Source organism: Lycium ferocissimum, chromosome 8, assembly GCF_029784015.1.
Source record: "Lycium ferocissimum isolate CSIRO_LF1 chromosome 8, AGI_CSIRO_Lferr_CH_V1, whole genome shotgun sequence".
Lineage (NCBI taxonomy): Eukaryota > Viridiplantae > Streptophyta > Magnoliopsida > Solanales > Solanaceae > Lycium > Lycium ferocissimum.
The window spans coordinates 20,501,975-20,518,201 of NC_081349.1; the positions used below are offsets into that span (position 1 = coordinate 20,501,975).

Consider the following 16,227-nt stretch of genomic DNA (forward strand, 5'->3'; position numbering starts at 1 on the left):
CCTAGGATGTGTGCCAATTGTCAAAGCTTAGTTTGGGTTGAAATTTTAGGGCCCAATTTTGTGGGTGTAATATGGGCCCAAATAAGAAATTATGACTTCCTACTACTTTGGGTTAAGTGCACATGGCCGCTTTGGGAACAATTTCAGACGTATGCGACTCAAGTTGAAAATTTGCATCTAACTTCAAACATTTTTTTCTGAAGTGTAGCTTTGCTAAGACCAAACATTGGACATTTGTCAAGGCCAAAGTTGGACATTTTTTACTGAATTTGTGGATTTGAAAAGGCCAAATTTTGATTTTTGATTGAGGTTTTACCTGACTTGTTAAGGCTAACTTCAAACATTTTTTCACTGAAGTGCATGTAAAAATTGGCTAAAATTCCATTCATGTGTGTGGATTTTTTTTTCGCCAAAGAAAAAAGTTCTCTTAAAATTTCAACAATTTAGCACACGATTCAACACCTAAATCTACTCCAAATAAGTTCATTTGAAACATGAGTTAATGGGAAAATGACATAAGGTACCTACTTGCGACTCTTTATTACAAAACATAACGATAGTTTTCCTTATTTACATAACATAACAAATTTACAAAATATAACGGATTTTCATTTTCCGTACTATTTTATTTATTTTTTATTATTTATTATTTTATTATAATTTTTTTCGCTCAAGGTCTAAAAAATGCACTCAAACTTTGTGTATGAAAAATGTATGAAATGTGTATATGTGTGCAAAATGTTTAATATAGTTTTCATACACAAATTTTTTAACGAACTTTTTAAGCCTTGAGCTAGATATACACATTCCATACACAAAATTTTGAACAACATTTTTAAGCCTTAAATAATGTATGAAAGTCGTAACAATGTTGTTGTAGTTGTATTAATTTTTCGGAAATATAACTTGAACTTTATACACAAAAGATGTGAGCGAATTCTAAGCCTTGAGTGAGATATACATATTTCATACGGTTTTCATACACAATTTTGAGCAATTTTTTTAAGCTTTGAACCAGATATACATTTTCATAGGGGTGCCAAAGATTTTTAAAAAGCCCGACCGAACCGAACCATACCGAACCAATTTTTAGGTTTTCTTTAAGAAAACTGACAGTTTTCACATAAATTTATAACCGTACCGAATAATTAGGTTGTTTTTTATTTTTATAAAAATAAACCGAAAAAATGCCGAACCGTACTGAATATAATTATAGGTAAATATATTTTATATATTAAGTTTAAAGATAATAAAATATTAAAATTTTCGCCTTGGGTCTGGGGTGATGGAAACAAATATGAGCCGTCGACATAATTAACATCCAAGGTCTTAATACTGAAACCTATTATACTACTTCTATATATTAAAACCAAATTAGTTCTAGGACTAGGATCTCGATTAGTAACATGTAAGCTACAAGGTATTCAAACGATTTTGGGTAGCAAACTACAAGATATTAGATATATTTCCTTATGATTTAAATTATATTTCTCTTATTGGATACTTAATTTTAATAGACTCAGTTCTTGAGTCTCATCTTGATTAATTTCTTCCCACTTGTATGATTTAAATTATAGTATGTTTTGTCTTTGCTTAACATTGTTTTATACTATCGTAAAATAGTGAGATCAATATCTTTCATGTCGTCTTTCACGTTTTCTTGATTCATCACCTTTTAAACAAGAAAATGTCTAGAGAGTTTTGGTCAAAGTCCAACTGGAGTATCGTATTCTAACTTTTACTAGTGATTTTTACATGAAGTTTTTGTTTTAAAAAAATACCGAAAATTAACTGAACCGTACCGGTATCGAAGAAAAACCGAGATGATGATATGGTTTCGAAAAGTCTAATTTTGGTCATACCAAATAAAATAACCGAAAAATTGGTATGGTATAAATTTTATAAAATAATGGCCCAAACTGTACCATTGACACCCTACATTTTCATACAGTTTTCATATACAAAATTTTGAAAGAAACTTTTTAAGCTTAGAGCGAGATATACACATTTCATACATTTTGCATACCAAATTTTGAGCGATTTTTTTTAGCCATGAGCGGGAAAAAATAATTAAAAAAAAAAAAATTGGAGCGAAAATTATGTATTTTGTAAGAAATATATTGTTATGTTTTGTAAACTGAAAAGTTCCATTATATTTTGTAAATACTTTTCTTATCATGTACATATAGGTCAACCGCCCTTAATATATATCATAAAGAACAAACCTCAATTATCAATTTGTCAAAACAATAACAAATCTAACAAACCTATTTAGCACCCTTTTGTTTTTTCCATCTATGCCTGCATTTCAATACACCCACTTTTTTTAAAGTACGGTCCTTAATTCATTCAAACTCCAGATTTTCACATTAACATATACTTTTTTGGTGCAAGAACAAGGTAAATTTGAAATTAAAATTTTCACCTAGACTTCAAATCTAGCAAAATAGGCAAGAAGTTATCATGATGGGCTCTTCAAGTCTTCATCATAGGCGCAAGAAGACTTCCAATGACCTGATTTCTTACAAACCAGTCAGCATTCGAACTAATAACGCCGCAGAGATAAAGTATATAGGAATTAAACTGAGTGATAAAATATATGTGACATGGACTTCATCGAAATCCAGCACCAGAATTTCGCATTATTCCAAAATACAACTTGGACAACTCAATGTGTGAGAATTTAGAGATGTGACAAAATACATGTTTAACATTATTCAACAAATACAACTCCGATAACTCAAAAAGTGCAGGTATCTCAAGATGATGATATCCTACACGTGATTGAAAATATATGATCGGTATCCTCCTTTGATGGTTCGTTAGTAGAACATGAGATCTTATAAACTCCTTTTTTGAGCTTCCTCCACACTGTTCCGCAACAATGTTATGACTTGTGCTGGATCTGGAGCTCCAAAAACCGAACTTCCTGCAACTACGCAGTTTGCTCCAGCCGAGGATGCTGCCTCAATGGTTGAAGGTCCTAAACCACCATCCACCTGCAACATAACAGCCCGTATCAATGATAAATCGACTTTATCCAGGAGGTTCATTGAAAAAATTAAGTGATATATTTAGAGTGCAAGGAGGACATAGTGTTTTAGTTACAACACGATTAACTCAAGAAAGAAGAAATACAAGAGGGAATCTGTCCTCGAAAACATGATGGAAGTCTCAATATAGAGTTAAACCATCAACGGAAGGAAGCTCACCTCTATATCAAGTGATGGATACTTCTTTCTGAGAGTACGTACCTGAAAATTAAAAGAGAGTGGCTCTTAAGTTATAGTGCAGAAAATGATGAATGATATCCAATACCGAGAATGCCAAAATGTATTCGCACCTTATCCATCATCTCTGGCATAAACTTTTGTCCCCCAAAACCAGGCTCAACAGTCATCACAAGGACCAGTTCGACAGAGTTCTCACCATCAAGCTGTAAAACATACAGGCAAACTGATGTATCATGACATTTTTTTGGAACATATCATTTAGATTGTTCCTTTTCACTTACAACAGTGGGAACAAGTGATTTCCTTTTCAAAACAATGTTCCATTCTTAGTTCGTAACAAGGAGAAGTCAAAACTATCAAAAAACTCCTGAGAATTTCGCTTATAAAACTAATAAAATGTGATAATGAAGGACTACCAGTGGGTAGACTTCTTCAATTGGTGTACCAGGCTTCAAAGAAACTCCAGGTTTCATGCCCTTTGACTTTATTTGTTGAACAAGCTCTTGCCAATTATCTGCAAAGAGTAATACCTTCTTTGTAACAGAAATGAAAGTTACGATAATAAAGTCAGTAGAAATCAAGGATCCATTAGGTGTGAGAATATTTTACTGGAAAAAGTTGTCCAGTTTCCAGGTTTTGGTTGCATTCAACTAGTAAAAGAATTTTCTAATCAAAATGTTTCACAACAAACGGAGAAAAAGAACTCAATGTATTTAGGCCACAGAGCAATATTTATGCAATGATGTTCCACCACCACAAATACAATACACTCACTGACTGATATGCCCTGGTCCCATCCTTCCCCTATATTACTCAATCTATCTATATCACATTCTAGTGAACAGCTATTAACATTTAACTTATCAAACACCAAAAGGTGATTCTCCCTCAAATACTTTCGAGCTAAATAATTCAGTAGATAATCATTTATGCCAACCAAATGGATCTAGAGTGCAAAGTAAACCCAACCTCTAGCTGCCTCAACATGGAAAGTAAAGCCTGAGGCACCAGCTTTGCCTAGCGGTTCCACATAATCAAGGGGATTAGTGACCATGAGGTGGCAGTCCAGGTATGCCCTGTAGAAATTTAGAACAGCACTTAGAACAACTTCATTTTACGATAGACAAATACCGGACAAGAAAAATAAAGTTGAAATAGGGCACTCATGAAGCCATACTTAGTGTGCTTTCTCAGACTCTCGATAACTGGAGCACCAAGGGTAAGGTTTGGGACAAAGTGTCTGCAAAAGAGCCGAGTGCAGAAAAAAAGTATTACGGTACCTTCTGTGTTTAGAAATATGAAAAACTCCAATGAGCACAATTTTCATTCAATTATCCACCCATCATTTTAACATGTATACAACCAGAGCTTGACCTACCCGTCCTGCAATGCACCAATACAACATTTCAGTAACTGCTGATGAATGAAGTGCATAAAGGAACAATTTTCAACAGCACTTTACATTCCAAACTTCTTGAGCTAAAGAAGAGAAGAGACTGAAACTATTACTAAAAACATAATCCAAGCGAAAGCAGAGGAAGCACACTTGGCATAGAATTCTAGACCAACCGATATTCCAGTTTGAGAAGGTTATGATCGATTTAGCTAGTTCATTATGCTATAAAGCTAGCAAAACAAGAGCTGAGCTGGTACAACCACCTAATTTATACTGAAGTGATAATTTCATGTAATATGGCCGGGCTCAGAAACAGAACTGTACCTAAGAAGGTAGTCAACCAATATATCTTTAAAAATGGAAGTTGAGATGTTGTCAGACCTATTGCAACTTTTCCTTGTAAACTACAATATACCTTCTTATTGTAAAGTACAATAAACCTTCTTAACTATCATTATATAGTAACAATATAGCCTCTTTCTTGATAAGCAAAAGATATTTCATTATATGAACCAAGACGGTCCCGATAGAAGCTCATTATCTGCCAGTCTTCATGTACACACTCCCAAATATGTCACATAGCTTATAGTTGCCCATTTTTTCTAAAAAAAAATTGAAGAACAAAGTAATGGAGGAATTCAATGATTTGGCAAATTCTCTGCACCAACTTCTCAACTCCACGTTTCCACTTTGTTTTCCTGATACTCAGTTACATACGAGATCATGTGGTTCTGCGTGACAATTGTCGTTTAAAACCTAGCTAATAACAACACACTACCCATCAATCAACTACACCTCACTCCCCGATTATTATGATGAACTCCATGAAACCTCTGTATTGCCCCACTCCATTCACGCAATGCTAATAAACAACTGACATTTAAACTAAAAATGACTCTGTTTCTTAAACTTTCAATCGGAAGATGGTAAAAACAAGACGAAGTTAATACGTACAAGCTCAGATATAAATAGCAAACAAAAACAGCTACTCCCTCTGTACCAATTAATTAATGTGATACAGTTCAGATTTCGAGAGTCAATCGTCTTTATTTTGGCAGTGAATTCGGACATACAATATTAAGTTTTTTGAAAAATAATTTACATATTTAGAAACTACATAAAAAGTACTATAAGTTAAAAATTTCTTGTTTACCTCGAAATCCAAACTGCATCACGTAAATTAGTACAGAGGGAGTATTCAACATAGAAATGTGTCATTCTTTTTTGGAACTGAATGATAAGGAAAGAGTGTCACATAAATTGGGACAGAGTGAGTAGCGTTAAATTAGGCATTGGGTCTAACTCACAACCCAAAAGCTAGCTTGCCCAAGCCTTATAAGGAACTCAGGATTCTCGTCCGTCGATGTGGTATATTCTCTTCAAGTAGTAAATAAAAATAGCTAGTACATTTTTTTTTGATAAAAATAACATATTTCTTTTTAACTTCAATCAAACAATCACAAAATATAAAAGAGCAGAAGCAGCAACAAGAAGACACCGTGAAAAGTAAAAATCCTAGAAAAAGGAATTACCATGATATCCATGTGGAGCCAATCAGCACCGCAATTGAGCATACGCTGTGCTTCAGATGCTAAATTAGCGAAGTCCGATGATAGCATCGACGGCGCTATGATTGCCTTCACCATCTTCCTAATAATAATAATAAAATCAGATACAAGTCGTTACCAATTTCAAAAAAATATAATAATAAAATCAGACAAATAATTTATATGAATATAAGGCTACGTTTTTTTTTTTTTAATATCATAGAAGTTTCGAGAATACCTAACGGCCGTTAAGTTCAAAAGTCTGGCAACGGCGAAAGTAGCTGTTCTCTCTCTCTCTCTCTCTCTCTATTTTCGGGTAGTCGTCAAGTTTTCGCCACCTATTGAGAAACTAGAAGGTGCTTGCCCGTGCTGTTATGGGATGCTTTTAGGACAGAATGAAAATATTATAAAGGGCAGGTTTCATTGTACTCTAATTCCTAAAAGTGGAGTCAAATAAGAAACAACAGGTAATCACAAAAATGATGATGAGCTTGCACTAAGACAAACATTTTTCCAGTAACCCACTTTTCTATAACTAATTATGTACATAAGTGACCAGAAAGGAATTACAAGAGACACTGTATAAATAACAGTAAACATAACTCCATTTCAACCAATAACTCCGGCACATCTACTACATTTGTATCTTCCAATTGCTGGGGACTGAACATCAGATACTCAACCCATCTAACCTAACATTAGGAACAAAGCCCATCTTTTCAGCGGTAAAGTTGTCCAATTATCGTCTTCATTGCACGATCTCCAATCAGTACCTCCAGATAAACCAAGCCTCAAAAGGGTATAGAAATGAGGAAGAGAATAAATGAGATGTGTCGTTCCATATTATTTCCCTCCTCTTAGGCTACCTTAATAGGAAGCAATCTTAAGACATCAAGGAAATATTTTTCATTTTATTTTTTCCTCCTAAACATCATATATTAGTAGGCATTTTGTTTTAATAAGTCAAGAAAGCTCTTCAATTGACGTTAGCTCTTGTATAAATTACTGTACTTCTAATTGGGCTACATCTGAAAGAAGTAGGCGGCGAAGAACGGCATCTCGAAAGTGCCGCTATTCAGTTTAATATTAGGCTTAATCATGAAACGTCCAAAAAGGCTGATCAAATGCGGACATTATTACAATCAGAAAAATTTCACATACAATTTGTTATACTATATGCAGAAGTGACAAAGATGAATAGACAAAACTATTGTCATGCTGAGCAAGTTTACCCCTGGGGTTTTGAATGGTAAAGTTGCTCTAAGTACTAATTTTACAACAGCAATCACATAACTTTTAGTACAGTAGTTAATATATATGCATCACCAAATGAATCAACACGTCTAACTTACACAACAACAAAATTTATCTTCCAATTAACAGTAAAAGGCGTAGAAATTTGCCTCTTTGTCATGGCAATCACTTCATTCATAAAAGGTGCTTATACATGACATTGACTTTAGCTCGTTTTCAGCAGCACCATAAAATGCAAGATAAATCGAATTCACCAGAAGCATATGTCTAGAGTGAAGCACAACCATTGGGTCATTCATGCAACAAAAATGGATATAACATAGGGTCCAATTACATAACTTTTTCAGTTTTCGTTTTTACTTAGACTTGGTCATTTAAGAATATACCAGCTTTACTAAAAAGAGCATGTGTAGGCCTTTCGAGCTTTGTCGTTAAAATGATGACGGGAACATCCATCAAAACAAACAGAAACCTTAATAATGAGGGAGAATACTATGGTTAAGTATATCAACTGGCTAAATTGAAAAGAATGAGGCTAGCAAATTGTAGCAATAATTTTAAATTTATTGTTGTCATCTCATGCAGCAAATAAGAAAACTAAATATCTACTCAAATTCATCAGACAACTTTTGGTAGAGTTAAAGAACTATATAACCGCTAGCAATTACACATAATCAAAATCTTTACCATGTGGCATTATTGGTGATCCTCAACCATATATTTCACAGCATGTCTTTCCTTCTCTCATTTTTGGTGATAATATAAGTTCCATAGTCATTTCACAAATACAAAACCTCAATCAAAATTCATCTAGAACATTTGCAGTACAAGGTTTATACACTCTTCCACTCTTCCCAACACCCCCCCCCCCCCCCCTCCTTTTTTCCTCTTATTATTAAAGGCTAGGTCACAAAGACAGCTTCTAAATTACCAACTTCTTTATATAAAGAAAACACCACATAACCTAAAGTCCAAAAGCGGAGTGTACTGCAACAATATGTAGTAATGTAACATATAGCAGGATTGGTGGATCAACTAAACGTGGAGAACTCTAGATTAACCAAGTCCCTTAAAGGAGATACATCTAATTGGGTTAAAATTGATGCATCAATGCCTTATGCCGTTAATCCATTAGGAGATGCTTAAGCAGCTTTTTCAACAATTTTACATTGATAAGTTTCCTTCCCGATTTTGTAATATCAAAATGCAAGATAGCTACAGTAGAAGAAATGAAGATGAGTAACACAAAATTCACGCAATAGATAAACCATGCTTCAAGTTACCATTGATCTATATCGTGCAACCTTGATTTTCATGAAAACTCCGTTAAAGAAAAACTAACACAACTATAACATCTAAGCAAAAGACCAAAATATCAAGATTTTGAAATGGAAAAGTGACAACATTAGCCTTATCATTTGATAGGTTTTTACATCGTACAGTCGGTGCTTCCAAGATACAAATTATCCTATGACAAGTAAAAAAGTGCTAAGCCAAATTTGCGACTCTAAGAGTAAAGAGAAAATGCAAATAATAGGATACAACGACGGGTCAAACTATTTTAGTTAATTATGCTCATCTATACACGAACATACAGACCACAACAGAGTGGCGGAGCCACATAGTGCCGAGGGGGTTCATCCGAACCCCTCGGCGGAAAAAATACTATTTTTACAAGTTTAAAATTATATTTTATGCATATATAGTAGATGTTAAACACCTTAGGCTTCTTCGTATGTTTACTTTTTTTATATTTTGAACCCTCTCGGCTGAAATCATGGCTCCGCCACTGACAACAGTGAACAAAACAACAAAAAAATAACAATAGACAACCCCAATCATCTACCAAATCCGTGTCGACTAATATTTCTTGATCTAGGATTGAACTTTTCCTTGTGTGTATAATAGAATAAGAACAACAGCAGCCAAGAAGTATTAGGAGATGTTGATCAGCAGAAACTGAGGGAGAAGCATTACCTGAAATCGTAACAGAAATTGAGAGTCTGTTTTTAGTTTGGATTTTGGAATGCCAAACAGCGTCTGTAAACTCTTCCACCTACCAATTCAGTGAAAACCAAAATTTACCAAACAAGAGTCAACACAGTGTTTGTCCTACTCCTCCTTCTTCTTGCTTTATTTATTGATTTCGTTTTTCTTTTTCTTTTTCTTTTGTTTTTGACAGAAGAAAAACATTTTTTGGCTATTTTAGATAATGAGAAGTCTTTGAGGAGGAGTAATTTTCTACCAATAAAAGTGTAAGTAGGCGTTTGGACATAAAATATACGTATGATATTTAAGGATAAGTAATACTCCCTTTGTTTCAATTTGTTTGAACCTATTTTCTTTTTAATCCGTGCTAAAATGAATGACTTCTTTCCTAATTTGGAAACAAATTCACTTTATGAATTATTTACAGCCACACAAATTTTCAAGGCTTATTTTGAACCACAAGTTTCAAAAGTCTTCCCTCTTTCTTAAATGTCGTACCCAGTCAAATGGGTTCATATAAATTGAAACGAAGGGAGTATTTGAGAAAAAGGGTTAAAAGAATGGCATTTTTAAAAGTTAAAATTGTATCTCGATTTAACTTGAAAAAGGTAGAAACTTTTTGAGTGAAAAGAAATCAATTGAAAAATTGAGCAAAACCATTTTCCCTCAAAATATGTTTCGAAAAAATCAATTCAATATATAACCAAATGCTGTTTAATTTTTATTGAAAAAAGAAAAGCAAATATTGTCTGAACGGGATATAGAGGAAATTAATGCTTTTTTCTGTGTCAACGACGCATAAAATTCTTTTTTTCAAGCTAAAACAAACATTGGTTTTAGAAAATTAGAATTGAAGATCTAAGTTTAACTGAACAATCACACACTAAGTAGGCGTTTGGTCATGAAAATCAAATATTTTTTATTTTATTGGGAATTTTGAAGTTGGAGAAGATGGAGTTGTGTTTGGTTATAGTTTTTGCAAAAATATTTGATTGTTTGAACGTAATGAAAGTGAAAACAAGGTGTTAGGAACGCTGATTTTCAAATAAAGTGGAAAAAACTTCTGGAAAAAAGTGAAAAATTCTCGTGGCCAAACGGGTACTAAGAGTGTCACAGGGTGTTTGATTAACTTTATAAGCTGGTCAAATTAGCTTATAAATATTTTTTTGGCTTATACACAATGAGTATTTGAGAACATGCAACAACAACAACAACATACCCGATGAAATCACAACGTGTGGAATAGGAGAGGGTAAAGTGTACGCAGGCTACCTCCACCTCAAGAGGTAGGGAGGCTATTTCCGGAAGACCCTCAGCTCAAGAGAAAACAAGACAAAAGAGTTAGATAAGGATAAGCATATCAAAATAATGCGAAAAATAAGAAATAACAAGAGCGAAGAGCCAACAAATATAAGCAGAAATCAAAGGGCAATAAACGATAGAGCAAAACTACGATCAGTTGTGCGAGAGAATAAGTGAGACTACCTACTAGCCTTCTATCCTAATCTGAGTCCTCCACAACCTCCTATCTAAGGTCATGTCCTCGGTAAGCTGAAACTGCGCCATGTCCTGTCTAATCACCTCTCCCCAATACTTCTTTGGCCTACCTCTACCTCTCCTGAGACAGTCCATCGCCAACCTCTTGTAACACCTCGTGCATTCAGGCTAAGATTTGACTCATAAGACAGGGGTATAATGAACCTAATTTGAGTAGCTTATAAATAGAGTTTGAAACCCAATCAAGACACGAGAAGAGTCATTGAGTAAAGGAAAGTCGGAAGCTACCCTAGGGAGCGTGTTTTTAAGTGAGTTTACACCATGTCTCAATTAAAATGAGTATACGGAAAAATCTGTAAGGAATTTGGGAAAATTTCCTTCTTGAAAGTTGTAGATCTTTGAAATACCTTTCCAACGGTATATTATGGAGGTCAAACAGACATTTTACAAAAAGTTACGCCCGTTTTACTAAAATAGTATTCTATATATACGGTGAAATATACGGGCCGTGAAAATTATACGGGCCGTATATTCAGACCGTAAAATTGGCCCAGAAAGCCCACATCACTGTAATTGATTTACGGTGAGACATACGGTTCGTGAAACTTTTATGGGACGTAAAATAGGGCGTAAAATGGGTCCGAAACTTCGGAATTATAAAACTTCGTTTTAAGGCTTTTTCACTTCATTCTTCACACCCCCAAGCCTAGAACGACCTTCTATTCTCTCCCATCATCAAGTACACAAGGTAAGCCTATTCTAATCATTCCAAGTCAATTCTAATACATATCCTTCTAATCTAAACAAGAAATCATCCTTTCTAACCTAGGGTTTTCAAGAAAACCCATCTCGAAGGTTCAAGAATTCGATTTTGGAAATCTTCTTCAAAGTTAAAGTATTTAATTCAAGTTTGGAGCATTACCAGGTATGTAGAGTTACTATCTACGTGTGGGAACATCATTGTTTCTTCCCACGCCTCATAATCCATAAATTATGATTCTACTAAAACTAGGGTTTCTATACCATCTCATGATAACCCCAGGTTCATGTCCATGATTATACTATGTATGAATTGTTATAATTCCATCATTGAGTTCTTAATATTTCTTTATGATTATTGAGAATCCGTCGTAATCCATGAAAACCCATATATCTCATTCCATGGGTTCGTAAATGCTAGTTTATGATATCTTATGCTATTTTCAAGAAAATACTATACATGTTTTACAAGATCATGCAAGTAAGCTATAATTCATGATATCCATGTACAAGCAAGTTATATTCATGAAAACCATGGGCGACAAGTACTTATTTTACATGTTCAAGTTTTGGGAGTTGCTTTAATTACCGAGGAAGGCTTCGAGATAGCACGAAACTACGTAGCCACCGTAGGATGAGGATCGCTCACTCATGTCCCGGACGATCTCTCATAATGACCGGATCCTTTCATATTTTATTAAATCTCATGTTCCCCGGCAAGGGGCGGTGTTCTGGCAAGCGGACGCAAGCCGAACCATGGATCGGTTATAAGTTATTACTCTCCCTAGTTATGATATTTTTACCATGTTATATATATATATATATATATATATGTATATGTATCCATGCTCATGCTCATGCTCATGCTCATGCTCATGCTCATGTTTATGTCCAGGTTTTCAGTTTCAGTTCTTACCATGTTATTCCATGTCCCATGTTATTTCTTTCAGTTGCTTTACATACCAGTACATTCAATGTGCGACGTCCCCTTTTATTGCCCGGGGGACCTGCATTTCACGATGCGGGGTACGTATTTACGGGACGCCGCATCTACCGCAGGATTTGCTCGTATCAGCTCATTGGTGAGCCCCATCTCATTCGGGGTTTAGTCAGTTATCTTTATTTTACTAGTCATGCATTTAAAGGTATGCTGGGGGGCCTTGTCCTAGCAAGTACGTTTTCCAGTCAAGATTCACGATTAGAGGTTTCATAGACTAGTCAGTTTAGTTATGTTAGACATGCAAAGTGTTTAGCCATCTTTGGCTCAACTCATGTTATTTCCGCATTTATGATTTAAACAAGTATTTCATTAAATTATTATGACATCTCATGTTTTATAAAAGCTCATCACGTTCATGCTATATTTCCGCTCATGTATGCCTCATGATGATTCAGCAAGCCATGTGGTTCGCTCGGTCACATGCAGTATGGCACCGAGTGCCGTGTTTCGCCCAGGCCATGGTTCGGGGCGTGACAAAGCTTGGTATCAGAGCCAGGTTCAAGTGTCTTAGGGAGTCTATGAAACCGTGTCCAGTGGGGTCACTTTTATATGTGTGAGGCGCCCACACATATAAACAGTTGACTACCAAGACATTTAAGATTGTCTCACTTCTTTCAACTCTAGATCGTGCATAAAGCTATGTTCTCAGGAACCACTCAGAGTCGTGTGTTGTTTCCCGTTCTACCGAATACACCTCGTCTCAATGGATGAGGAGATGTAAACCAAATCATTATCAATGTGTTGCTTTCAAATAGAGTCCTCAAGAATTATTCTAACTCGTGCCAGGAAGCTTAGAGCAGTAAGTAACTTTCTTTTTCCATCGAATTCTGAACGTATCGAATGCGTAAGCGGCGAGAAGGAAATTCGAGGCTCAAGACTTGCTAAATAGTGCGTGGTGTGTTTATCAGGTGGTAGTACCATTTGAAAGGCAAGTTTCGATATGGTAGTACATGTAGGTAATATACCTTATAGAATAAGTTTAATTGGACTCTTTGACCATAGAGCTATAATATAAGGATGATCGTTCAGATTTAAGATCCCATGAGGTAACATGTTATGAAGTTAACCGCAGCAGGCATAAATTGTCCACGGTAGTTTTGAGCAGGAAATAGCTTAAAAGCCAACCACCTGTAATACTAGAAAGTCCCGACTTTTTAAGGATATATATTTTTTCCATATTATCTATGTACATAACTAGGAAGGGATTGATGCGATGAGAAAAATCACGAGCAGACGATATTGAATTTTTTTTGTAGGGTTAGTTTTAAATTATTTAAGCTTATTCAGATCAGACCTAGAGAGTATGACGTTAGTAAGTTACTACAAGAAGCAGATATTACTATGAGATAAAAGATATGACAATTCCCTCTTAGGTTATGTGATTAAGTATTTATCCCTGATGTGTATAGTTTGACATAATTTTGAAAGTGTATAGGGAGTTTGGAGTTAGTTGTTACAATAGTATGATATAATTTTGAAAGTATATAGGGAGTTTGGGGTTAGTTGTTCCAATTCCTTGTTTGAGACAGATGAAATTTCCTGTCACACCCTTAATCCGATAAGGTATGACGGGCACCCGACCCTTACCTAGGGCCGAGCGAACCCGCTGACTCTCGTGATACTCAAATCATACTTGGCCCTTAAATCATAACATAAATACAATCATGAAAGGTTTTCGGAAATCAAATATGCTTTTCATACTTCTTCAAATCAAATGAAGTCTATAATCATATAAAATCTGTAAAATAATGCGTAACAATACATCGGCTTATGGAGCCGCTTACAAACTGACATACTATACACATGACTCTGTCTGCAAAGTCTCTAACATGGAACATGATACCATAACATAATACGCTGACTCGGCAGCACTCCGGAGAAAGTGGAGCTCGCCAATCCCGCTGGAACATCTTCTACTAATATCTTCAGCTCATCTGGGTGTACCTGCGCGGCATGAAACGCAGCCCCCGAAGAAAGGGGGTCAGTACGGAATATGTACTGAGCATGTAAAGCATGAAATACAGTAAGCGGGATCATACTGAAGTAAAGAGTACAGAAAATCATAAGACTTGCCTTTGAAAACATATATCATGCATGTCAATGTCATAAAATCATCATAAAAACATATAGCGTGTCCCAGCCCTCTAGTGAGGGACTCGGTAAGTAAAATCATATCATCATCATGTATGCATGCATATACACACATATATATATACCGTACCCGGCCCTCTAGTGAGAGACTCGGTGAATGGAATCATCATATGCCATCCTGGCCACCATCCCCATATCATCACATCATCATATATATATATATATATATATAGCGTGTCCCGGCCCTCTAGTGAGGGACTCGGTGAATAATGCAGAGGAGTGTGCACGAATGCGTGTCCTGGCCCGGGACTCAGTGAAAGACATATTGAGCTTGGCACGAGCAGAGTAGTGAGAAATTATATGCACATAAATCATTTTCAGAGACTCAATGAAGTAATCCAAACGAATCGTCATTTGAAAATCGGGGCAATAGTTATATCAAATATCTTTCGGACGCCACTCGGAAACATATCAAGCATTATGAGCATATCAAAAGACCGTAGGGGTCGTAGTCATTTACCAAACCCATCCGAGCCCACCTCGGAAAGTTACGGACATTGTTCACTTAGGGACTTTCTACGAACATATCGAAGCAATCCGAGCCCTTCTGTGAAAGTTACGGTCGTTCGTAGTTATGGAATCATTAAAGAACAAAACGCTTTTGAAAACAAAACTTTTATGCAACTTTTGAAACTTAGTTATACAAAAACATAAGAACTATAATTCGACTACGTTAAGAATACGAATATCAAGAAACAAATAAGAATCATAGACATGCTCGGATCGCAAGAATAGAGTTACCTCGAGACTCGTGTCATAACTTACTTTTAACTAAGACATGCCAAAGAAAGAAAGGTTGAGCTTTACATACCTCGTTCGCTTCCTACGCTAGTCAGACTTAAGTCTCGGGCTTCCAACAATCTACAACAACGTCATTAGGCATTAACCATTAGTCATAAACACTTAAAAATCCAATTCCAAGCCATCACTTGTTTACAGAAATTTGGGCAGCATCTCCCCTATAAATCCAACAACCCCGAGAATTCAACTCGGCCAATCAACAACAACCATACCAAAAACCATACTAACAACATCCATAAGTGATTCAAAACGCATTCTAATGTTAGTAATTCCTTTCTACACAATTCGACAACATTTCATTTATATTCAAATAACTACATACGATCAAGCCAATACCAATGCTCACATATTCAATTACTAATCCGCCATCATTCAAACAAGATTTAAGAACATTCCAAACAATCCGCATAATATTCAAGACAATCCATGCAACATACCATAGGACCCGAAACCACCAACTTCCATAGGGACAACAACAATACATTTCCTTCTTCCAAATTCATAAACTATGTCAACAATTCCATACGTTAGCAACATCATTTTCAGCAATTCAAACAACTATATTAAAATCACATTATGTTCTAAATCAGCCCACTACAA

General features: G+C 35.5%; 1 protein-coding gene across 1 annotated transcript; it reads right to left on the reverse strand.

The window, feature by feature from the left end:
• Positions 1 to 2,549: 2,549 nt before the first annotated feature.
• LOC132067498 (ribulose-phosphate 3-epimerase, cytoplasmic isoform-like) lies at positions 2,550 to 6,285 on the reverse strand. Its single transcript, XM_059460762.1, has 7 exons — positions 6,162 to 6,285; positions 4,411 to 4,616; positions 4,203 to 4,309; positions 3,650 to 3,747; positions 3,344 to 3,436; positions 3,213 to 3,254; positions 2,550 to 2,999 (listed from the first exon to the last, which is right to left on the reverse strand). The coding sequence occupies exons 3-7, from the start codon at positions 4,285 to 4,287 to the stop codon at positions 2,841 to 2,843; spliced, it is 477 nt and encodes a 158-aa protein (XP_059316745.1). The 5' UTR covers positions 4,288 to 4,309; positions 4,411 to 4,616; positions 6,162 to 6,285; the 3' UTR covers positions 2,550 to 2,840.
• Between the last annotated feature and the right edge of the window lie 9,942 nt (positions 6,286 to 16,227).

Coding starts and splice junctions, on each gene's coding strand:
- LOC132067498 (XM_059460762.1), bottom strand. CDS start 4,287: ATGGTCACTAATCCCCTTGATTATGTGGAACCGCTAGGCAAAGCTGGT. Junction 3,748..4,202: donor CCATGTTGAGGCAGCTAGAG/GTTGGGTTTACT, acceptor TACTCTTTGCAG/ATAATTGGCAAGAGCTTGTT. Junction 3,437..3,649: donor TTGAAGAAGTCTACCCACTG/GTAGTCCTTCAT, acceptor TATGTTTTACAG/CTTGATGGTGAGAACTCTGT.